At 42.9% G+C, this 25,850-nt stretch overlaps 1 protein-coding gene across 5 annotated transcripts; it reads left to right on the top strand.

Moving 5' to 3' along the window:
- The first annotated feature begins 7,651 nt into the window (after positions 1-7,651).
- Positions 7,652-25,636, top strand: ddias (DNA damage-induced apoptosis suppressor). Of its 5 annotated transcripts, none has more exons than XM_078221886.1 (6): positions 7,652-7,760; positions 11,096-11,207; positions 11,374-11,494; positions 14,965-15,126; positions 16,864-16,981; positions 17,735-25,636. In XM_078221886.1, exons 3-6 carry the CDS (start codon positions 11,382-11,384, stop codon positions 20,384-20,386), a joined length of 3,045 nt encoding a protein of 1,014 aa, XP_078078012.1. In that variant the 5' UTR covers positions 7,652-7,760; positions 11,096-11,207; positions 11,374-11,381; the 3' UTR covers positions 20,387-25,636. The 5 variants fall into 5 exon arrangements, with proteins under 5 accessions (XP_078078012.1, XP_078078015.1, XP_078078016.1 ...); XM_078221889.1 differs by having other exon boundaries at positions 17,756-25,635; XM_078221890.1 differs by having other exon boundaries at positions 7,699-8,014; positions 17,756-25,635.
- Positions 25,637-25,850: the final 214 nt, after the last annotated feature.

The following is a 25,850-nucleotide window of genomic DNA, read 5'->3' as shown; positions in this document are numbered from 1 at the left end:
ACAGGAACAGCTCGAGTCAGCTCATGTCCTTCCTCATGCTCCCAGTCTTGGCAGCACAGGAGATGGATCAGACACGCAGCACCAGCTCCAACAATCAGTCGAGGGTTAGCTAGAATTTGCCATGGAGACCCGAGCAGTCACAAATTCCCAGAGTTCCACAAAGGTGCTGAGGGAGACTTGGTAGGGGACATGAGGGATATCACCTCCTCACTGATGATGGGCTGGCATCCTCCACAAAGCCACATTCTCCTCCTGATTATCACCATCAACAACTGACCCACCTACCACACAGTGACCCACTGTGGAGCCTACCTATTCAAATTCTCCATCAGCTCGAGCAGATATTGGGTGATACCAAGTGCACCGGCAGGCTCAACCTCATCTACCTCAGCCTCCAGACTACATGATGAAAAGTCACTGAGTCAAACTGAGTGAATCCCCTGCCCTTCCATGAGGCTGAGGATTCCCATCCCCTGGGAGGTACCGATTGGACCCTCTCCCGTGGGATAAAGGACTCAAACTGACAGCCTATGGTGATGGGACGTGAGGGGAGGGAAGATGGGGTGGGGCTGCATCACCTCTTCCATGGATGGACAATCCTTGCTTCTGCGGAGTAACAACTTCTCTTTCTTTTCTTAGAGAGAAGTGGACAGATGACATCCATGTTTGACAAGGCCTCCGGTCCCATGCACTTTTTTCCCTCGCTCTGTCAGCCAAGCCCAGCCATGGAGTATATAAGTTCCACCCAAGCGGGCATGGTTTCAGGCTCAAGTACAGTCACACAGTTGCAAATGGATCACTTGAAGGAACAAGGATGCATGCAGGGTTACTTGTGGTCTAACCTCACGCTATTCAGGGGGCTGGTTTTGAGGTAATTCATGCACTCGAGGCACTAACCATGCCATTCTTCCAACAAGGCAATTCTCCTACATCCACACTGGCAGGCACAGTGACAATGGCTGCCGTTGTTGATTGCATGCCCGAGGGTTCCGATGTGGGAATCGGGAAGGAGTAGCAGCTTCAGCTGCCTGAGATGTTCTGGTGGTCCGGGAGGGAATCAGTTTTCTTGTATGTCCCACCTCCTTACAGGTGAGGCGCTGCAAACTACCCAACATCCAGAGGACAGATCCCTGGTGCTGAACAGTGAACACATTCTCTATGTCCTCCTCCATATAGACTGCAAGGAGAAGGAGATTGATCTCCCTGAGGCCAAGCAGGATCAGCATTATCCCTGACCTCCCTCCCCCAGCTGGCTTAGGTGAGCAAGGAGGAACTTACCCAGAATAAAAGAGTGGAATGCTGAAGTGACTAATCACATTGGGGGTCCACCAGCAGGAAGGTTCCATCTACCATGACCCCCTTGAAGGCCAGGTGCATTGCCTGCTCGATCTTTGGAAAGAACATGCTATTCCCATACATTTTCAAGTCCACGGCAATGGCAAAAGGGCCAACAACCATGGCCATAGCATCAAGGCCTGCCTTGATTATCATATTGGGGTTCGTGTAGCTCTTCAGCCTGTGCTTTTTAATGATTAAAGTGAATATTGATGGGGCTGCAGGAGCACTGGCTGTAGCAGAGGCAGCCACTCCCACATAGCTCCTCACAGGCCTCAACCATCAGCAAAGGTGGTGTTGCCACTGAAGCTTTGTGAACTACACTTTCCCCAAGTCTGAGGCCTGATAACAGCCTTCATCCTTCATATGCATAAAGTAAAGACTCCCCCCTGCCCCCAAAGATTAGGGAGGGAGGGAGAGTGACTTCCTCCCACTTCTGCTGTTCAAAGAGACAACAATTATTAAAGAGACCAAAGGTCAAGTCAATTGCCTCTTAAGGAAAGCGAGAGCAGAAGGGGGGAAGGAGGAAAGTTAAAGGATGGGATCGCAACTTAAAAGTCAGGCTCCATGGGTGGGGGGTGCTGCAGGCTGCACCTTGGACCTCTCAGGGACAAAGGAGGGGAATTATGCTTAGAACCCAAGGCAAAAGGGGAGATCCTAAATGAATACTTTGCATCGGTATTCACAAAGGAGAGGGACTTGTTGACTGGGACTGTCTCAGAGGGAGGTGTTGACCCGTTAGAGAGAATCTCCATTACAAGGAGGAAGTGTTAGGTTTTTTAGGTAACATTAAAACTGACAAATCCCCAGGGCCTGATGGCATCTATCCTAGACTGCTCAGGGAGACAAGAGATGTAATTGCTGGGCCTCTGACGGAAATCTTTGTCTCTTCATTGGACACAGGTGAGGTCCCTGAGGATTGGAGGATAGCGAATGTGGTACCGTTATTTAAGAAGGGTAGCAGGGATAACCTAGGTAATTATAGGCCAGTGAGCTTGATGTCTGTGGTAGGGAAGTTGTTGGAGAGGATTCTTAGAGGCAGGATGTATGCACATTTAGAACGGAACAATCTCATTAGTGACAGACAGCATGGTTTTGTAAGAGGGAGGTCGTGCCTTACAAATTTGGTGGAGTTTTTTGAGGAAGTGACAAAAACGGTTGACGAAGAAAGAGCTGTGGATGTCATCTATATGGGTTTCAGTAAGGCATTTGACAAGTCCCTCAAGGCAGGTTGGTTAAGAAGGTTAAGGCTCATGGGATACAAGGAGAGGTGGCTAGATGGGTAGAAAACTGGCTTGGCAACAGCAGACAGAGGGTAACAGTCGAAGGGTCTTTTTCTGGCTGGAGGTCTGTGACCAGTGGTGTTCCGCAGGGCTCTGTACTGGGACCTCTGCTATTTGTGACATATATAAATGATTTGGAAGAAGGTGTAACTGGTGTTATCAGCAAGTTTGCGGATGACACGAAGATGGCTGGACTTGCGGATAGCGATGAACATTGTCAGACAATACAGCTGGATATAGATAGGCTGGAAAATTGGGCGGAGAAATGGCAGATGGAATTTAATCCAGATAAATGCGAAGTGATGCATTTTGGAAGAACTAATGTAGGAGGGAGTTATACAATAAATGGCAGAGCCATCAAGAGTATAGAAACACAGAGGGATCCAGGTGTGCAAGTCCACAAATCCTTGAAGGTGGCAGCACAGGTGGAGAAGGTGGTGAAGAAGGCATATGGTATGCTTGCCTTTATAGGACGGGGTATAGAGTATAAAAGCTGGAGTCTGATGTTGCAGCTGTATAGAATGCTGATTAGGCCACATTTGGAGTACTGCATCCAGTTCTGGTCGCCACACTACCAGAAGGACGTGGAGGCTTGAGAGAGTGCAGAGAAGGTTTACCAGGATGTTGCCTGGTATGGAGGGTCTTAGCTATGAGGAGAGATTGGGTAAACTGGGTTTGTTCTCCCTGGAAAGACGGAGAATGAGGGGAGACCTAATAGAGGTGTACAAAATTATGAAGGGGATAGATAGGGTGAACAGTGGGAAGCTTTTTCCCAGGTCAGAAGTGACGATCACGAGGGGTCACGGGCTCAAGGTGAGAGGGGCAAGGTATAACTCAGATATCAGAGGGACGTTTTTTACACAGAGAGTGGTGGGGGCCTGGAATGCGCTGCCAAGTAGGGTGGTGGAGGCAGACACGCTGGCATCGTTTAAGACTTACCTGGATAGTCACATAAGCAGTCTGGGAATGGAGAGATACAAACGAATGGTCGAGTTGGACCAATGAGCGGCACAGGCTTGGCGGGCCGAAGGGCCTGTTTCCTGTGCTGCACTGTTCTTTGTGGGGATTATGAAAGTCTCCGCTAATGATCTTTCTTGTAGGGGGAATGTAGACCCTGGATGACCAGAACTGTCCAGGCACAGTCCTCCACAGGCCTTATTGATGGTATTACAGAAAACCTCACCATTGTCCTGGGCTAGGCAATGAGGAAGGGGGCTTATTAGTGTGCATGGCCTAAACAATTTTCCAGAGCATAGACACATGCTCATCATAATCTTGCAGTCTCCGTCTCCTCTGTTGCATAGACACACAGACACAGCGTGCACACACACACACACACGTCAATGAGCAGGTTATCACTTGATGGGGTGGTAATTGTCTGGTTTGTATTTGTCCTACTTTTTTGTGGGCAGGACATGTCTATGTAATTGTCCACATTGCCAGGTAGATGCCAGTGTTCTAACTATGATAGAAGAGCTTGGCTAGGGTTATGGCAAGCTGTAGAGCACAAGTCTTCAATTCTACTGCTGGAATATTGTCAGGGCCCATAGCCTTTACAGTATTCAGTGCTTTTAGTCATTTCTGGATATCACGTGGAGTGAATTGAATTGGGTCAAGACTGACATCTGTGATGCTGGGGATCTTTAGAGGAGGTTGAAAATGGTTGCAAATGTTTCAGTCTTGTCTTTTTCACTAATGTGCTGGGTTCCCCACCATTGAGAATGGGGACATCTGTTCACCCTCCTCCTCCAGTTAGTTGTTTAATTGGCCACCATCACCATCATTCGCAACTGGATGTGGCAGGACTGCCGAGCTTAGATTTGATCCGTTGGTTTTACGATCACTTAGCTCTATCGTATGCTCTTTCCATGGTTGGCATGCAAGTAGTCCTGTGCTGTAGCTTCAACAGGATGACACCTTATTTTCAGCTATGCCTCATGCTGCACTCTTCATTGAAGCAGAGTTGATCCCCCAGGTTCATGGTAATGGTAAAGCGGGGAGATATGGCAGACCTTGAGGTTACAGATTGTGGGTGTGTACAATCTGCTGCTGCTGATGGCCCAAAGCGTCTCATGGAAGCCCAGTTTTGAGTTGCTCCATCTGTTCAAAATCTATCCATTTAGCATGGTGGTAGTACCACACAAGGCAATGGAAAGTATCTTCACTGTGAAGATGAGACTTCATCTCCACAAGGACTGTGCAATGGCTACTCTTACCAACTCAGTCTTGGACAGATGCACCTGCAACAGGTAGATTGGTGAGAACGAGGTCAGATAGCTTTTTCCTTCTTGTTGGGTCCCTCACCACCTGCCACAGATCCAATCTTTTTAAAATTTTTACTCCATTCTTAAAGTTACAAAGCCAATGCACAGACTGGACATGGCAAGCCCTAAATCCATCTCCCTGCTTGCTCCAAAAACCAATTCAAAATTCAAATTGAATCCAATTCATGAGAAAGACATGTAAGATCCAAGCTGACAAGAAAAGGTATTGCACCTGATCCTGGGCAAGATCCAATGCTTGATCTTAGCCAAAAGGATCCAGTCTTTTTTTAAATTTTACTCCATTCTTAAAGTTACAAAACCAATGCTCAGAGTGGACCAGGCAAACCCAAATCCATTCCTTGCTTGCTCCAAAAACCAAATTCAAATGAACCCAATTCAAGATCCCCACAAGAGAAACAAACAAGACCCAAGCTGACAAGATAAGGCATTGCACCTCATCTTGGGCTTGATCCAATGCTTGATCTTAGCCAAAAAAGCCGAGACTTAATGCCCACAATCTGCCTACAATTAAACCAAATGAATATACAATTAACACCTGGTGGTGTTCGAGGCCTGACCATCTTCAGCTGCTTCATCAATGACCTCCCTTCCATCTTAAGGTCAGAAGTGGTGATGCACACTGGTGGCTGCACAGTGTTTCGTTCCACTTGCTATTCCTCAGATAATGGAGTAATCCATGCAGAAAGACCCGGACAACATTCAGGTGTGGGTTGATAAGTAGCAACTAATATTCATGCCATCTTTAATAAATGAGGATCTAAACACTATTCTTTGGCTTTCTATGGAATTACCAAACTTGATCACCCACCATCAATATACTGGGGGTCACCAGAAACTAAACCAGATGAGGGACTTGAAACACTTTGGCTACAAGAGCAAGTCAGACGCTGGGGATTCTGCAATAACTAACACACTTCTTGAATCCTCAAAGCTTTCCCACTATCAACAACACTCAAGTTCAATACCATCCAAGACATAGCACCCCACTTGATTAGCACCCATCCACCACCTCAGTCACACTTTCTTCCATCAATACACTCAGTATGCAGTGTGTACTATCTGCAAGATGCACCTGTTAGGCCTTCTTCAGCAGCTCATTCCAAATCTATGACCCAGGACAACGGCAGCAGGTGCACACGAAAACTACCATCTGCAAGTTCCTCTCCAAGTCATACACCATCCTGAAGTGAAAATAGATCATTGTTTCTTCATTGTCACTGGGTCAAAATCCTGGAACTCGCTACCAAACATGCTTGCTTGGTTTCATCGGTCAGAACATTGAATACAGGAGTTGGGACGTCTTGTTGAAGTTGAACAAGACATTGGTAAGGCCACACTTGGAATACTGTGTGCAATTCTGTTCATCCCATTATAGAAAGGATATTATCAAACTAGAAAGAGTGCAGAAAAGATTTACTAGGATGCTACTGGGACTTGATGGATTGAGTTATAAGGAGAGGCTGAATAGACTGGGACTTTTTTCTCTGGAGCATAGGAGGCTGAGGGGTGACCTTATAGAGGTCTATAAAATAATGAGGGGCATAGACAAGGTAGATAGTCAATATCTTTTCCCAAATGTGGGGGGGTCTAAAACTAGAGGGCATAGGTTTAAGGTGAGAGGGGAGAGATACAAAAGTGTCCAGAGGGGCAATTTTTTCACACAGAGGGTGGTGAGTGTCTGGAACAAGCTGTCAGAGCTAGTAGTAGAGGCGGGTACAATTTTATCTTTTAAAAAGCATTTAGATAGTTACATGGGTACAATGGGTATAGAGGGATATGGGCCAAATGCAGGCAATTGGGATTAGCTTAGGGGTTTTAAAAAAAAGGGTGGCATGGACAAGTTGGGCCGAAGGTCCCGTTTCCATGCTCTACAGCTCTATGACTCTAACACTGTAGATGTAGTTACACCACACGGAATGCAGTACCCTCTTCACCCCCACCTTCTCAAGCAAAACTAGGGAAAGGCAAATGAAAGCCTTGCCAACATTGCCACATCTCATGAGCAAATGAGAAGAAACGCTCTTTGGTTGATTGAAAAGCCCCATGTTCTCCGGTCTTTCTTCAATAATCTACCTTTAACAATAGGGATCAATTTTGTGTTGCGTTCTGAGCTGTTCATGCACAACTAAGTGCAACTTCTGCTTTTTAGTTACACAGTGAACTATTCAACTTCCTCTGCTGGATGGTGTTCCTCAATAACTGAACGCTAAGTAGTGAGTGCAGGAATGTGACAGGATCTCATTCCTCCGTTTAGGCATGTCCCCATTTTTTTCTCTTCTGTGCCATTTATTCAAATGACGTTTCACCTCCCAGAGTTACAACCATCCGGATATTTTAAATGACTCCTGATCACCTCATTAATTAATGTCTACTGCGCCCCACTGTTAAATCACTCACATTAAATTAGAGTGTGCTATTCCGGAATGCCAGGTCATTGCCCACATCAGTGCCGGGCAGAGTGAGTGCCCAGCCCCTCAGCTCAGCTACAAACTCTGCATCTCCAACAGAGGCCCGGGACACTCACTCCCACTTCACAGCCTCCGCCTCGATCCGCCCCAAGAGAGCTCCCCAACACCCCGCAAACATCCTCTGGCACCGACTCTTACGATGTGGGCACCGATCGATCACCCGGTCCGCCAGGGAGATTTCTTCAGCCCCCAATTCGCCATTCCTGTCCACTCTCCGGTAAAGGGGGGGGGGGGTGGGAGGGGCAGCCGGAACGGAATGCGCCCGGACTGTTCGCTTCCGGGAACCTAAAAGGCGGCGGACACGAGAACAATCACATTGGGTGGACCACTTCCGGCGGGATTTTCAGAAATGAAAGTCATTAAAAGTTGGCGGCTAAAGCGATGTAAAAGTGAGTGTCAGCTGGTGTTCAAACACACACATCTCGCCCTCATGGTGGTTGTACAGCAGCAACTATAATTTTACCAGAACGAACATACTGAAATATGAAATAAAAAAACAGAAAATACTCAGCAGGTTATGGCAGGACCTGTGTTAGAGACAGAAACTGAGTTAACATTGCAGTAAGAAGTCTCACAACACCAGGTTAAAGTCCAACAGATTTATTTGGTAGCAGAAGCTTTCGGAGCGCTGCTCCTTCATCAGGTAAGTGGGAGTTCTGTTCACAAACAGGGCATATAAAGACACAAACTCAATTTACAAGATAATGGTTGGAATGTGAGTCTTAACAGGTAATCAAGTCTTAAAGGTGCAGACAATGTGCGTGGAGAGAGGGTTAAGCACAAGTTAAAGAGATGTGAATTGTCTCCAGGCAAGTCGTGGGGGTTACAGATAGTGTGACATGAACCCAAGATCCCGGTTGAGGCCGTCCTCATGTATGCGGAACTTGGCAATCAGTTTCTGCTCAGTGATTCTGCATTGTGTGTCGTGAAGGCTGCCTTGGAGAACGCTTACCCGAAGCTCAGGCTGAATGCCCATGACTGCTGAAGTGTTCCCCAACAGGAAGAGAACACTCTTGCCTGGTGATTGTTGAGCGGTGTTCATTCATCCGTTGTCGTTGCGTCTGCATGGTCCCCCCAATGTACCATGCCTTGGCACATCCTTTCCTACAGCGTATCAGGTAGACAATGTTGGCCGAGTTGCAAGAGTATGTACCGTGTACCTGGTGGATGGTGTTCTCACGTGAGATGATGGCATCCATGTCGATGATCCGGCACATCTTGCAGAGGTTGCTGTGGCAGGGTTGTGTGGTGTCGTGATCACTGTTCTCCTAAAGGCTGAGTAGTTTGCTGCGGACAATGGTCTGTTTGAGGTTGTGCGGTTGTTTGAAGGTGAAAAGTGGGGGTGTGGGGATGGTTTTGGCGAGATGTTCGTCTTCATCGATGACGTTGAAGGCTCCAGAGAAGGTGTCGTAGCTTCTCCGCTCCAGGGAAGTACTGGATGACGAAGGGTACTCTGTCCGCCATGTCCCGTGTTTGTCTTCATAGAAGAATCTTTGAAACCCTACAGTGCAGAAAGAGGCCGTTCAGCCCATCGAGTCTGCACTGACCACAATCCCACCCAGGCCCTACCCCCAAATCCCTACATATTTACCCGCTAATACCTCTAACCGACGCATCTCAGGACACTAAGGGGCAATTTTAGCATAGCCAATCAACCTATCCCGCACATCTTTGGACTGTGGGAGGAAACCGGAGCACCCGGAGGAAACCCACGCAGACACGAGAAGAATGTGCAAACTCCACACAGACAGTGACCCTAGCTGGGAATCGAACCCAGGTCCCTGGAGCTGTGAAGCAGCAGTGCTAACCACTGTGCTACCGTGCTGCCCTTCTGAGGAGGTTGATGTGCTTTTTCGCTGTGGCGCGTCGGAACTGTCGATCGATGAGTCAAGCGCCATATCCTGTTTTTATGACGGCATCTTTCAACGTCTGGAGGTGTCTGTTGCGATCCTCCTCATCTGAGCAGATCCTGTGTATATGGAGGGCTTGTCCATAGGGGATGGCTTCTCTAACATGCTTAGGGTGGATGCTGGAGAAGTGGAGCACCGTGAGGTCATCTGTAGGCTTGAGGTACGGTGAAGTGTTGAGGTGACCGTCCTTGATGGAGATGTGCAGCGTCTGCTTGGTCTCCCCAATGTACCATGCCACGGGACATCCTTTCCTGCAGCCGAATGCAACCGATTCCGGAGAGTAGTCCATAATGAGTCTGATGGTGGGATGGAACTTGTTGATGTCATCATATAGTTGTTTCAGTGATTGTTCGGAAATAGTGATAGTACGAACATTTCAGGTCAGTGAGCTTTAATCTGAATGGGGAATAGTGAGAGATCTAATAGATTTTTGAACAAGGGGTGAGTGGGACAGGGAAGGAATGTGATTTGGATGGACGACAGGACAGATTGAATTACAGAATAATTAGTCTTCCAGAGGAAAAGGGAATGGATTTGGGGCAAGAAAGGAAACAAAAGATGTGCCTTGAGATAGTGTGCTGTTAACAGAAAGAGAAAAAACTCAGAAGAAGAAAAGGAAATAAAATGAGTGCTGAGATTTTGGTCTGAAATTGTTCAACTTAATGTTGACTCCAGAGTTTTGGATGACCTCGTGTTTACAGAGGGTGGAATGTGGGAAGCCAGCCAGAAGTCTGTTGGAATAGTCGAGTTGAGAGGTACCATGCATGCAGGCTTCTGCAGTAGATTGGGGTGGCATGTGGCACACTATACTGCTGCCTCAGTGCCAGGGACCTGGGTTCAATTCCCAGCTTGGGTCACTGTCTGCGCAGAGCCTGCATGTTCTCCCCGTGTCTGCGTGGGTTTCCTCCAGGTGCTCCGGTTTCCTCCCACTGTCCAAAAGATGTGTTGGTTAGGTGCAATGGCCATACTAAATTCTCCCTCAGTGTACCCGAACAGGTGCCGAAGCATGGCAACTAGGAGATTTTCACAGTAACTTCATTGCAGTGTTGCTGTAAGTCTACTTGTGACGCTAATAGATAAACTTTAAAAACTTTAAACAGATTAGCTGAGATGGGGACAAAGTCGTGGAAATAGTGATAGACATTTATGAGGTCAGAAGCTTTTCTTGGGATCAAAAATAATACCAAGGTTGCAAACAGACTGGCTTAATCTCAGAATGCTGTCAGGGAGAGGAGTGGGGTCAGTAGCTACAGAACAGAGTCTGTTACAGGGACTGAAAACAGTGGCTTCAGTCTTTCCAATATTTAATTTAATAGCATAAAAGGGAAAGTTCTTATCAGTTCAGTGATTTCTAATTGATTGCAGCATGGGGAGTTCAACAGAACACCCAATGGAGAAGCATAAAATCAGTAAAACCAACCTCTGAAATTCCAAATTTAAGTGTGCTTGTGTAGATTCCGGAAGTTCCAGTCAGTTTTGAACACTGGTTTAGGTTGAGTGGAATTTTCAGAGTTTCAAACAACCAAAGAGTATTTAACTGGCCATTTATCTTATTCCTGTTTGTGGGACTTTGAAGTATGCAAATTGCTGCTACATTTACCCTCAAGGTAACAATGCATACACTTCTGAAATACTTTGTAGATTGCGAAATGCTTTGAGTCATCCAATGTAAGGTACTTGTAAGTGAAACTCTGTTTTACCTGTGCTTTGTTCCTTTATGCCACATATTAATTTCCTATGATTTATTTAAGGAAAAGCAGTTTTATTTCAAATGGATAGCAGCTGGGGTAATCATATTGTGGTTCCTTCTGCAGTTTCATTCAACGTTGCAGGAAAACAGCGTTGATCACGTGGCGCTTGAAACTGAAATCCATGGCCAAGGCTTTGTAGCTTGAACAGTTTTGTACTGAAGACAAGTTCAAATAGGTATCAGTCTATTATCAATTGCCCCACTCCAATAATTATTGTCCATTCCTTATCTGAACGTTTTGACTGAAGCATTTTACTATTTTGACTTAATCTAATGAAAACACGTTATTAATTATAAATGCATTATTAACTATTTGTTCGTCTGTTGTATCCTTTTTCCTAGGGAACCTCATGAATGAGAAGAGATCCTTTGTACTTGCCTCAATATTATGTCTTCATGACACTTGTTTTCTATATCCAGCTTGTCACAAATGTGGATCTCGGTTATTTTTAAATGTTGGCAGGTATGAAGTTAAGGTGGCAAAGTGTTTTCAGATGAAAATATTATATTTCATTGTTGAATTTTATGTACCTTTTCATATTTGTCTTTCTCTATTTAAACCTCTGCATTTTAAATTACAACTTTGACACCTCGCATCACTTTGAAGCTTTGATGATTGACACAACTTGGTTTATGTTCCTCTGATATACCCGGCTAAAACGTATTTGAAAATTACATTTGAAAATATTGAAAGAATCGCCCTGACGACTCTGGGGAAATTCTTCCCTGTGAGAAATTTCTCATTTTGGCAATCAGATTAAGATTGGGAGTTTACTGTATGAAAAATCCTTGGATTAACCCCATGTTTATCATTGTGAAAAATTGACACATCAACACTGCATAATTGTTACTTTCCATTTTATGTAGCATCCCGGAGAATCTATAATGACCTGGGAATAGAATTTATATTTCATAAGCTAACCCAATAAGTCACAAGAAACAATGGGGGAATATAAATCATGTCCGATGGGTTCAAGTCCCCATCAATGACTGGCACACAATATAGGCCAGTATTTCAGTGTGGTACTGAGGGAATGCTGTTTGTTTCAATGGCACCCTTGTGATGAGATATTATGCCAACAAAAATGCCTGTTCAAGTGAATGTGAAAGATCCAATGGCATAATTCAAAAAAATTTATTTTGGTGTCTGAACCATCTATTCTCAATCAACAACATTTAAAGACAAAACTTGCATTTATATAGTGATATAGTAAAACACCCTAATGATTTTCACAGAAGTGTTATTAGCCCAAAAAAAGAAAGGCTTGCATTTATATAGTGCCCCTAAACATTTTATAGCCAATACTGTTGTAGTGCAGGAAAATTGGCCATCGAGTCACAAGGAGGTGATATTAAGACATGCGACAGAATCTTGCAAGGAGATAGGATTTAAGGAGGAGAGCGAGGCAGGAGCAGAGAAGATAATGGAGAAATTCAGAACTTGGGACCAGGACAGCTAAAGGCATGGCCACCAATAAAGGCCATTGGGAATTGGAGAAACAGAGTTTACAGAGGGCTGCGGGGCTGGAGAAGATTACAGAGATAGGGATGGGCAAGGCCATGGAGGCATTTGAACACTGGAATGAGAATTTTTAATTCAAGGTCCTGCTGAACCCCAGAGTCAGTGGAGAATGGCGATCACCGTGGGTGATGGGTGAACGTGACTTTGTGTGAACTAGGATAATTGCAATAGAATTTTGGTTGAGTTTAAGTTTACAGGTGTGGAGGAAGAAAAGCTGACCGAGAGACATTGAAATAATTGAGTCTGAAGAAGGAAAAACTCTCCATTGGTTGGAGTCATACCTCGCAAAAAGGAAAATGGTTGTGATTGTTTTAGGCCAATCGTGTCAGCTCAAAGATATCGCTGGTAGCAGTTTCTAGGTTGGTGCCCTAAGCTCAAACGTCTTCTGCTGCTTCATTGATGACCTTGCTTCCAACGTATGTTCAGAAGTGGGGATGTTCACTAATGATTACATGTGTTTCGATACTAAATCAGTCCATGCCCACCTGCAGCAAGACATAGACTAAATTTGGGCTTGGAATAATAAATGGCATAAATGCCACACAAGTGCAAGACATTGATCATCTCCAACTAGATAGAATCTAACCATCTCCTCATGACATTCAATAACATTACCATCGCTGAATCTCCCACCATAAACATCCTGGGGGTTACCATTGATCAGAAACTGAACTGGACCAGCTATATATATATCTTTTTATTCGTTTTACTGGATGTCGCTGGCTAGGTCAGCATGCATTACCCATTTCTAGTTGCTCTTCAGAAAGTGAAGGAGAGCTGCCTTCTTGAACCACTGCAGTCCTTGAGGTGTAGGTACACCCACAATGCTGTTAGGTGGTGCTGTTGCCAGATATCTCCTGCTGTTGTCCTAGATGGTAATGGTCGTGGGTTTGGAAGGTACTGCCTAAAGAACCTTGGTGAGTTCCTGCCGTGCATCTTGTGGATGGTACACATGGCTGCCACTACGTCGGAGGTGGGGAGGTTGAATGTTTGTGGAAGGGGTAGCAATCAAGCAAGCTGCTTTGTGTTGGATGGCGTTGAGCTTCTTGAGTGTTGTTGGAGCTGCATTTGTTCAGGCAAGTGGAAAGTATTCCATTACACTCCTGATTTGTGCCTTCCAGGTGGTGGACAAGCTTTGGGGAGTCAGGTTGTGAGTTACTCACCACAGGATTCCTAGCCTTTGACCTGTTCTTGTAGCCACAGTATTTGCATAGCTAGTCCAGTTCAATTTCTGGTCAATGGTAACCCCCAGGATATTGATAAGGGGGATTCAGCGATTGGGGGGGACTCAGTGATGGTAATGCCATTGAATGTCATGGGGTGATGGTTACATCCTCTCTTGTTGGAGATGGTCATTGTCTACCACTTGTATGGCGCGAATGTTACTTGCCAGTTGCCGGCCCAAGCCTGAATATTATCCAAGTTTTGCTGCATTTGGACATGAACTGCTTCTGTGGCTACAAGAGCAGATCAGAGGCTGGGAATTCTATGGTGATTAACTCACCATCTGACTCTCAAAGTCTTTACACCATCTAAAAAGCACAAGTGAAGATGTGATGGAAAACTCTCCACTTGCCCGGATGAGTGCTGCTGCAACAACAAAACAAGAGGCTTCATGGCATCCAAGACAAAGCAACCCACTTAATTGGCACCCCATCCATCAAATTAAACATCCACTCTCTCCACCGCTGACACACAATGGCAGCAGTGTGTACCATCTACAAGACGCACTGCAGGAACTCTCAAATGCTCTTTCGAAGGCAATTTTCATATCCACGACCACTACCACCTAAGGACGAGGGCAACAAATGCATGGGGACACCATCAACTTCAAGTTATGCTCCAAACCAAGCACCATCCTGACTTGGAAATATTTTGTTACTGGATCAAATCCAAGAACTCCCTTCTTAACAGCGCTGTAGGTATATCTGCGCCACACCATGGACTGCTGTGGTTCAAAAAGGGGTTTACCACCACCATCTTGAGGGCAATTAAAGATAGGCAATAAATACTTGCTTTGCCAGCAATGTGACATTTCAATAACAAATCTTAAAAACTTTAGTACAAAGTAACCTTCTGTAAAGTTTTTAATTCACATTTCCCATTTCTAAGGCCTGACTGAATTATTTTCATTTCATTTCTGTGCCTACGGAAGTTCCAAGTGAATTTGAAATAAGCATCTTGACAATTGCATCCTTTTGACATTAAAACAAACCAAGTGTAGTTTTTTGCTCGTGAAAGTTTTCTTTTTAAGGTCATTGGCAATGGTGGGTGAATGTGTACATGTGCATTCAATTCTCCCAGTCTCCAGGTGTGCAGTGCAGTTTACTATGTAATGCTTGAAGCATAAGAAATGCGTGCATTGTGAAAACTGAATTATAGTGATCTTCTATCCACCAATTCTTCTGTAGGTTCCATTGCCCAAAACATGCCTGTGTGTCCACAGCACAGGATGCAAATTACAGATACAGACTTTCTGTTAAAGTTGCCAGGAGGAATGACATATTTAACATTACTGTTTTTGGGAGCTGTCTCGAACCTTATTTTGGGACAACAGCAGGACACCTACACAGGTAAAAATTTAATCTTTTAAATAGTCTTGCTAACACCTTCAGGCCTGATTATAAAATGTAAAGTTTCATTAATTATAGTCAAAGAATAACTTTATGTATCATAATAATTAGATTTCTTTAACAATCTAAGTTAAGAATAAAATCTAAAGTATTTTGAATGCTGAAAGAAATGCGACCTGCGCATTTCCCAGGTGGGGACATTACAAAATTTTAAAATACGTGCTACGTTCAGAATAGAGAGAATGGATGACCCAAAATACAGAAATATCCGTATTTCTATTCAACCTGTAGAAACAGAAACTTCAATAATAACACAAAAATCTTTAACAACAATATCCATAGTCAAAACTAGAGTGGCAAAAATCAGGTTGCAGTTTTTAATTGAAGATTATTTAGTTTGTCGCTCAGAACATCTATTTGATCAGGTAGCTTATTAAATACAGTTTTTCTTTAATACAGCGGTTTGTCAGGGCCATGCAAGTGATGTCTCATTGTGATGAACGATCTTGTTCTGCAAAGAGATATAAAAGGAATATGTCAGAAAAAGGATTATGAGCGATGAGTGCCAGAGTACAACACAAGCCATGAGTGTGTGAACATGTAGTGTTAAGGATCATTTTGCTGGCAAGTAGTTAGTGCTTGTTATTTGGCACATTTAATGAACACCATGATCAGCACACAAAGCAGTGTACAAACATGAAAATACCTATTCATTTAGAAAGTAGAATATTCGGTAAACGTGCTGCTTTTTGTGGGACACTGGCTGCAAGGTGCGATGCTGTGTGAATGACTATGTCAGGCTGTTGCTTCACTAGTCTGTGGATCAGCTCATCCAAGTTTGTCATAAGTGCCCAAATGTTAGTGAGGAGAACTGTGGAGTTGGCTGGACTGGGTGTGTCTTTGTCATCCCTGTGCCTATGTCAATGCCAGGCAGTCTGTCCATTTTTTTTTTAATTAGACTATTTTTTAACGGTCTGATTTGACTGTGGGTTGCTTGGCCATTTCAGGCAGCAGTTTGCAGTCAGCCACATTTCTATGCTATGGGCTATACTGGGAAAGGTCCCCTCCTGGATGGATATTAGTGAACCAGATGGGTTTTTATGACACTTTAATTTCATTTTTGCCATTATGGATACCAGCTTTGTATTCAACTTTTATTTAATTAACTAAATTTATATGGTTGGATTTGAACTCTTGTTTCTGAATCAGTACTAGTCTCGTAACAAAAACACAATGCATCAAACTTTGACATTCTTTGCTGCACTGACTATATTTTTGAGGAATAAGGTAATAATTATACAGTTAATAATTCAATACTGTTGTTTCAGCACATCAGCAATACAGGGTACACTGGTATTCACACTGAGCTGCTGTTGGCAGGAAAATGAATACATTTATGTGTTAATCCTACACCATATGCAACAATTGCAGACTTTGTAATAATTTTGGAGGTGTACAGACTTGCAACTCTTAACTATTGTTAATCTCATTCTTGTAGGTTATTATTTTCTCTGAAGTTTTGTGTTTCGTATTCTCACTGATATTATGTTATGTTTCCTGCAACATGGCTAACTTCATGTTGTGCAGATTTGCATATGTAATGCTTTTGATAGTTGTGGCACAAGCCCTAGCCCATCAACATGATTTTCTAAGTGTAGCTCTGATGACACTAATCGGGTTATGTTGATCCATTACTCTCCTTCCTTCTAATCATGCAGCATCTTCAAATTTAAATAGGTACTGTGAAGATTTGAAAAATAAATTGCAAAAACCAGAGGGAGTTAAGGCTCAGGATTTGCTCATCCAGGCTGTGGAACACTGCTTTATTGGGAGAAGCTTTATCTTCGGAGTGAAGGTAATTTCTGCACTTTATCCGATAGGAATGTGCTTCTTCTTTAGAAATCCAGAGTCAAAACAATTTCCTGTCTCTGGTGAGAGAACAGATCCTTTCTCCCAATAATTTCATAGTGATTAAAAATAATTAATCCAAGTGATGTTTAAAAACCCAAGGCTTATTAACAGGGGAGGAAGTCTGGAAAATTCCTCTTCAGTCCCTCGAAGCAATGGAGTCTAGTCAGGAAGACCATTGAAAATGGCTTGGATTACTTGCCACCTCCCTTGTGTATGATGCAATTTCAGCCCCAGCCAGGAAACAGTCCAGGTCTCTTGTAGATATATAGTGAACCAATATAAATGCTGCATAGTTGCAATAAACATAGTTAAAATATTGGTCAGAATGAAGGTGGCTTGCCCTGTTTTAGTCGGGTTAATCACCTATACGTTGGGTGGAATTTTCAGATCCAATTTCTTTTGCAGCCAGTCAAATTCATATTGAGGGTTTTTTGAAAGAAATATGAATGTGAGAAGTGGCTGCACTTAAAAACATGTTTTGTTGTTCTGGAATATGTTTTTGTAGTTTAAAAAAAAATATTTGAGTACTTCAAAGTTTAGGGAGGGAGTTTGGTGAATATAAATGTCGATTTTGCAATGTTCTGGAAATGTTCAGCTGCAATTTAATGTCTTTACATTTTAGATTATATTTAAGATTGTAGATTTATATAATCAGATTTTATATTTGTAGTTAAATCTTAAACTTATTCCATTTCAGATTTTTTTTTTGAATTCACAGGCATCTGAATTTGTATCTGGCATCAAGTTGTCATCTCTGAGTCCCTTACACACTACCATCAACAAGAATAAATACAAAAAGCACCTGGTAGCCTGCCAGATTGCAGTGCCAAACACTGCAGTCTATGGATGTACTGTTATCAATTATTACAAGAAGCTATTGGACTCAGAGAGTATCCAAGATTTGTTTCCCATTCCACTACTATCTGACAGTCCTTTTATTGCTGTTGACCAATCCAGTACCATGACAAAGAGCTTGACAAGTTTGTTATCTGGTAACACTCAATCCTTCACGCAGTTAAATGTTGCTAACCGATTATCAAATCCTTGGCTACAGGATTTTACGCTTGCTTTATGCTCTGTTGATTGTATTACTATAGGAGAACTTTCAACAGCAGAAACTAGCAGGTTTGGTTCAAAATGGAACATCAGCCTCCCTTGCCATGTAGAGGAGGCAAGCCAGAACAGGAAGAATCATAAAAGTATCTTGTCAGCTTTTTCTACTTCAGCTTCACAAAATAGCAGTGATATCAACAGCTGTAGTACAAATGCAATCCTGAGTCTCCCATCAAGTTTGGAAATACAAAGGTTATCAACTAATGACTGTACAGGTCAATATTATAGTACCAGCTTTGATGAATTACAGGAAGACTGCTTCAAGTCTAGTTTTGATACACAAAGATGTTACATGCAAAAGCCTGAGGACCCATTGACTAATGGCAAAGACCGTGTTGAGTTTCAGCCTGTTGATAAATCTTATTGTTTACTAGAGGACAGTTGGAAATTCACACAGGACAAGTTCCCAACGGAGGACAATGATGCTATATTATGGGATGACTTACCGTTTTCAGAAAGCCTAAATGAATTTTTAGCAAAGGTGGAAGCAAATCACCAAAGATGTGACGAGAAAATTGCATTGCTCACTTGTGTGAGTGCTGTTGGTGGTTCCGTACATTCCTGTAGTTTGCAAAATCCCGAACCTGATAACCTTCCCAATGGAATGCGAGAGCAGAATTCCAGAACCAGAGATGTGTATACAGATTTTACTAACTGTAATTTAACTGGAACTAGAAAAAACCATGTTGATTCTAACAATCCAAAGGCTCTCTTAAATGAGATAGTCGATGGTTTCAAAAGTGATACTATCATAGGAAATGAGTTATGTCGAGCAACAGCATCACCATTGTGCTCAGATGATGGCTCTATTCCCATTGATGTGCACACTCCCAATCAGGAGGCAGTTGTGCAGATTTGCAATATCTTTGTAAACCCTGGAAGTGCAGGTAATTGCAGTGCCAAACATGCTCAGATGTGTGAACCAAATCTGCACAACCTTGAAGTGGAGCAGATGGGTGAATATTCAAGTTTTCTGTCTGAACATAAAGCTACTGAAGTTAACAAGCTCACAGATCCCTTTTACACTACAAATGAGTCTTATTTACTGAATAAGTTTGATTTTTCAACTCTACTCCATTCTGTGAAAAAAGTAAAGAAAAAAATTCACAATGAGTTTCAAGATCAAATATGCATTAAAAGATGCCGTGTAGATGCATGTGACATTAAACCTGCAAGTAGATCTCAACTGTCATCTACTTTTAATCTCTGTACAAACATCTCATTCCAAAATATGTGCATCAACCCCACTGAGCAAGAGTACAACGTCTCTGGAGATCTCTTCAATGATACTGGAGGTAATAAAGAGGAACCTTCAATATGTTTCAAAACAAACCTGTGCGTTCCATCTAAACCGACATCTACATCTAAAGCATTCAATGAGACAAACTGTAAGCTGAGTGAGCAGCAGTCTAATATTTCCCAATGTTTAAATGGAGCTGCTGCTGCTGTGAAAAAACAAAACAGTAATAATTCTCCAGAGAATGATTCACTGAACTTGTCTGAACATGACTTTTCAGACTCAGGGGACTTTGTCCCATTTTCTCAGTCTACGCCTGTTTCAAGATTTCAAAGTTTAAATCTTTTGAAGGGGAGAGGAACGAAAACTCTCAAAAGGACACCCTATGTTAGGCCAAGTCCAAGGCCAGCTGCTTTTAGACAAAGACAAAATAGTCAACTTAAACAGCAATCGCTCCCAATCCACAATGTGATTCTACCGCAGTCTGGGAGCAACCAAGTCTCTGTTGCATTAAATTCCTCTTTGTTAAGCAACAGTCCAATTAGCAAATCTTCTGAGAGTGACTCTGATGAATGGATTCCACCTTCGGCAACCAAAACCCAAATAATGTCATCTCATTTATCTTGTGCCTTTAATATAAACAAATCACGAGGGGTTAAACTATTTACACATGTGTCATATGCCAGTGCTGCTATGGAAACTGCTGATTCCAAGGCTACAACAGAGGGCAACAAAGAGAATGACAGCAGCAATCAATGCAGGGGCCACCTATACATGAAAAGGCCACCTGCAGGAAAGCTTACCAAACCATCATTACAGCAAAAAGTATTCAACTCAACAAAGGTTCTTCCGAACAAAACAGAAAAACTCGGGCCCCTTGTTTCTAGTGAAATTCAGATTAGGAAAAGTTTAAAAGTGAATGACTGCACCCCAGCTGCTTTTCATTCATTTGATGTAAAGAGCGAGTCACCAAGTTGTTACTCACCAGAACTATTTTAAGCAAGTACAGAGATTTTTGAAGATGAATGCAGTCGCTTGAAAGAAAGGTTTCTGGCTAGTGCAAAAACAAAAAGCAAACTATGATTCTCCTTTTAGCAAGAGAGAAAATTAGTTTTCTATTTTTGTAATTCAGAGAGAGGTGAATTTCTCTCGTGTTCTGCTGCGAAAATCCTGAAAAAGTTGACGGCTTCACTTTGAAAATTTGCTCCCTGATGTAATTATGTTAAAAGAATATCTGAACTATCCAAACATGCAACTAATACCGTCCTAAAGGAAATGTTCATGAACCCTTAGAAAAGATGTTTGTTTCTTCTTTAGGGTGTTTTCTCCCTAAGTTTATTGGCTGTAGGCAAATAGTTTTTTTTAGCTTTTGATGGCTGGGGATTGGCCTGTGATTGGCAAATTACATTTAAAAATTGCATTTGTATTGTGCCCATTGGAGCAGTATCAACAAAATTTGACACCGAGTAGGGCAGGTGCCCAAAAACCTCGTCAGAGGTTCATTTTAAGGAGCACCTTGATAGGAGAGATGCTTAGGGAAGGAATGCCAAAGCTGAGAGACAGGGCGGTGTAGTTGGAGCTGCTAATGGTGGCAATAGGAATGCACAAGAAGTAAGAATTGGAAGAGCATTGATATTTGGAGGGTTAATTGGCTGAGGAGGTTATAGGGGATAGAGAGGGTAGGACCATGGAAGGATTTTGAAAATAAGGGTGGTTTCCTGGACTCATTAAATTATGGGCAGGTATACCACAAAACACCTTTACAAAAGAAGAATCTTTTTCCTATGCTCCAGCAATTTATTAAAGTCCATGAGCACTGCCATGGAAATAAAAGTTAAAACTAATAGGGTGATGGGCTTTATTTACAGAACAATTCACTACAATATCCCTGTATAATACATTGGCTTGGCCTCAGAATGTCTTTCATTTTAGTCTCGTTCTACTGTAACCAATATTGAAAGGGTGCAGAGAAAGACCACAAGATTAATTCCCAATTTCAAACATCTTAATTCGCTAGATAGGCTGAAAGAGCTGGGATTCTTTACTTTCAAGAGACAAATGGAAGTAACGTTTGTCTTGCTCAAGAGCCAGGCAGTGGACACCTTCAACAAGAGAACACCTAACCATCTCCCCTTGAAATTTAGTTACATTAGTATGACTGAATCCTCCAGTGATTAATTGCTGGCTTTTTTAGAACATAGAACAGTACAGCACAGAACAGGCCCTTCGGCCCACGATGTTGTGCCGAGCTTTATCTGAAACCAAGATCAAGCAATCCCACTCCCTATCATCCTGGTGTGCTCCATGTGCCTATCCAATAACCGCTTAAATGTTCCTGAACTGTCTGACTCCACTATCACTGCAGGCAGTCCATTCCACACCCCAACCACTCTCTGCGTAAATAACCTACCTCTGATATCCTTCCTGTATCTCCCACCACGAACCCTATAGTTATGCCCTCTTGTAATAGCTCCATCCACCCGAGGAAATAGTCTTTGAACGTTCACTCTATCTAGCCCCTTCATCATTTTATAAACCTCTATTAAGTCTCCCCTCAGCCTCCTCTGCTCCAGAGAGAACAGCCCTAGCTCCCTCAACCGTTCCTCATAAGACCTACCGTCCAAACCAGGCAGCATCCTGGTAAATCTCCTCTGCACTCTTTCCAGCGCTTCCACATCCTTCTTATAGTGAGGTGACCAGAACTGCACACAATATTCCAAATGTGGTCTCACCAAGGTCCTGTACAGTTGCAGCATAACCCCACGGCTCTTAAACTCCAACCCCCTGTTAATAAAAGCTAACACACTATAGGCCTTCTTCACAGCTCTATCCACTTGAGTGGCAACCTTTAGAGATCTGTGGATATGAACCCCAAGATCTCTCTGTTCCTCCAGTCTTCAGAACCCTACCTTTGACCCTGTAATCCACATTTAAATTAGTCCTACCAAAATGAATCACCTCACATTTATCAGGGTTAAACTCCATTTGCCATTTTTCAGCCCAGCTTTGCATCCCAGCTTTGCACCCAGCTTGGCAGTATCTTCCAAAACTGGCCTCCACCACCACCACCAACTTGAAGGACAAGATCATCAGATGTTTAAGAAATCAATACCTCCACGTTTTCACTGCCACCCCACCCAAGTCATCTTTCATTGTGCCTTGGATATATATTATTGTCCCTTCATGGCCTATTAGTCAAAATCCAAGAACACTCAACCTAACAGCACTGTGGAACTACATAGAATCCCTACAGTGCAGAAGGACACCATTCGGCCCATTGAGTCTGCACCGACTCTCTGAAAGAGCATCCCTCCCACACTCTCTCTCCATAACCCCACATATTTAACCCCCTAACCTACACATCTTGGGACACTAAGGGGCAACTTAGCATGGCCACTCCACCTGACCCGCACATCTTTAGAGTGTGGGAGGAACCTGGAGGAAACCCACACAGACACTGGGAGAACGTGCAAACTCCACACTGATAGTGACCCGAGGTCGGAATTGAACCCAGCTGCCTGGTGGTGTGAGGCAGCAGTGCTAATCAATGTGCCACAGTGCTGCCCTTAATTATTGCACAGACTGAAGAGGTTAAAGAGGCCCCATTCACTTCTCGAGCAAATAGGAATGGACAATAAATACCAGCCTTAACCAGTGCACATCCCAATATTTTTTTAAAATTCATATAACTAGATTGATTATATGACATTCAGAAGCAATTTCTCATACTGATTCTGAAAGTCACTGATGCTTGTACTAGGAGGTAGGTGAATTAGTTTTTTCCTAAAATGTGGGAAAACATTTCCCACAAGGTGGCAGCAGAAACATGTGGAGTATCTTTCTAATTAAAAAGAAAATAAAAATATAGACATTTATTTGCAGCACTAAGTCAATAAAATGCCACATAGTTGTTTCTGTGGTGCAGTAAAATAACTAGATCCAGCACAACTAAGACCTTTCCATCTTACCCCACTCAAAAGCTCATTGCTTAAAGCACCAGCCTTGGAAATAGGAGATCCCAAGTTCAAACTGCAACAGTGCTTGCAGCTAACGCTTGTCTTTATGTTTTGGATAGAAGAGAAAAAATGTTAATGATTATGGGGAATGATCTGGGAAATGAGACTAGTTGAGTTGTTTTTGCAGAATACTGACATAGACACAACAGATTAAATAGGCATCTTCTGTACTGTAGCCATTCAATGAAAAGCCACAGTTACTATTGGCTAATTACAAATAGAGATACAGTAATGTTAGGTTTTTCTGGCAAATTTATCTCTCAATGTGGAGTTTTTATGATTGGGCAATGCCCACTTGCAAGAGTATTACCCTAATAGGTTCAACTCTTTCCCACAAACTCATTTTCCATGCTTAATTTCCATGCTTTTTGGTGCTTATGATTTTAAAATGCAAATAAATACTGCATTTCAAAACCAGCTCTTACACACTGGCCAAATTATATCCTTCCAACTACCAACAATTTGTACCTCACCCAGCATGATATGCACCACTACCTCCAAATGAATCATGCAGATCTACACAGTGCAAACCACACCCCATCTCACAACACACAGACCTCCTCCAAAGAAAGAAAAAGTATAAACTACACAAAGTTAACAGCACAATGAATGTCAGCATGTTAATCCCAAGAACTACACTGCTAGCCTCACTTTCAAACTGGGCACTGTCCCCAGAATGTAAACAAATTGTACTGATGATCCCCATAACAGTAGCATCACTGCCCCTGCTTTGGCTAATCTGCTGCAGAAACCCTTGCCCATGTCATTGTTGCCTCTCGACATCATTATTCCAATGCTTTTACAGTCGGCCCTCCACTCTTCATAAACTTCAACTCATCCAAAACGGCCACCTGTATCCCAAGTCACATCAAGTCCTGTCACTCCTGTGATTGCTCCTCATTTGACAATACCTCTTTTTAAAAATTCTTATTGTTTTCAAATCCCTCTCAAGTCTCACCTCTATAACCTCATCCGTTCTCAAAGATCTCTGCATCCCTCTAATTCTGGCCTCATGCTCCTTCCCTAAATTCATCACTCCATGATTGATGGCCCCACCTCCAGCTGTCTAGGCTGTAACCTCTGGAATTCCTTTCTTTAACCTCTCTACCTCCTTCTCCTTTAAGACACTCCTTAAAATCTACCTCTTTATATAACCTGTCTGATATCTGCTTCTGTAGATTCGTCAAATTTTGTTTGAATAGGCTTATGGAGCACCTTTGTATGTTTTACTCTGTTAAAGAGGCTATGTAAGTGAAACTGTTGAATTTCACTGTTCAAATTAATTCATACAAGCTAAGAGTTGTTTACTTGATCCAAAACCTGAAAGAAAGTTTTCCATTTAAACAGTTTATGAAGGTCACTGCACAATCAGGAATCAGATGAGATTTAGAACACAAACAAGTTTTGTTTACACACTTCAATCTCGCCTGAATTTCTCAGCTCTCTAATTGCTTTATACGCAAACCTGCAATTTCAGACACACACAGCGAGTAAGAATTTCCAAACAGTAGGGGTAGGAAAATTCTTGCCAGGCTGAGCTGGACATGTGGGGGGAATTAGGCCATCTCTTCCCTTCAGCAGTCTAACCTGACCTGTTGTGAACTTGTCCTGTGTGAATTTCCAACTGGCCTTTAATGCCTACATATATTATTATTGAAAAATTTCTGTTCTCCAATTTTCTACCTTCCTGGAAGCACTGATGTGTGCTAAAATGTAGTTCACCAACAATCCATTTTCACGTGGGGCCTTTGGTAGCATATAACAGCAGGCTTCACCAGAAATCAAAACCACAGTTAATTTTTTTTTCTTTCCTCCACATAACATGCGGGCCATCTGGCTTTTGAGTGTGGCTCATGAGACATTTTGTTGACTTGCCCACGTGCAGGGTTGCCACATTCCTCTGATTTCCAACTGCGTAGTTTTTATCAGTCACACCAATGTTACGCACTTAAAGCAAGGGCAAGTGAAGTGAGGTGCATGCTGATCGCTCACAACATTAACTCTGAAAGCCACTCACTCCCTCAGCGTCCAAAGTGTAAATATGTATTTTGATTTTACCAATTGAAGTTGATCTATTAATATATAAATGAGTAAGCATCTTCTATAACTTGTTAATGAAATATTTGGCTTGTATTAAATGTATTTAAAAAGTAAAAAGTATCTGGAATTAAGACCATGAAACCATTGTCGATTGTCAGAAAAACCATCTGGTTCACCAATGTCCCTTAGGGGAGGAAATCTGCCATCCTTGCCTGGTCTGGCCTACATGTAACTCCAGAGCCACAGCAATGCGGTTGACTCTTAACTGCCCTCAGAAATGGCCTAGCAAGCCACTCAGTTGTATCAATTGCTACAAAGTCTCAACAAAGAAATGAAACCAGACAGACCACCTGGCATCGACCTACGCACCGGGAAAGACAACGGCAAAACAAACAGCCCTGTCAACC

The sequence above is a fragment of the Mustelus asterias genome, chromosome 10 (genome assembly GCF_964213995.1).
Source record: "Mustelus asterias chromosome 10, sMusAst1.hap1.1, whole genome shotgun sequence".
NCBI lineage: Eukaryota > Metazoa > Chordata > Chondrichthyes > Carcharhiniformes > Triakidae > Mustelus > Mustelus asterias.
The sequence above is the reverse complement of the archived record's forward strand: the minus strand, read 5'-3'. Positions and strand labels throughout refer to the sequence as shown.

Coding starts and splice junctions, on each gene's coding strand:
- ddias (XM_078221886.1), top strand. CDS start 11,382: ATGAATGAGAAGAGATCCTTTGTACTTGCCTCAATATTATGTCTTCAT. Junction 15,127..16,863: donor ACAGCAGGACACCTACACAG/GTAAAAATTTAA, acceptor AAATTTAAATAG/GTACTGTGAAGATTTGAAAA. Junction 16,982..17,734: donor GCTTTATCTTCGGAGTGAAG/GTAATTTCTGCA, acceptor ATTCCATTTCAG/ATTTTTTTTTTGAATTCACA.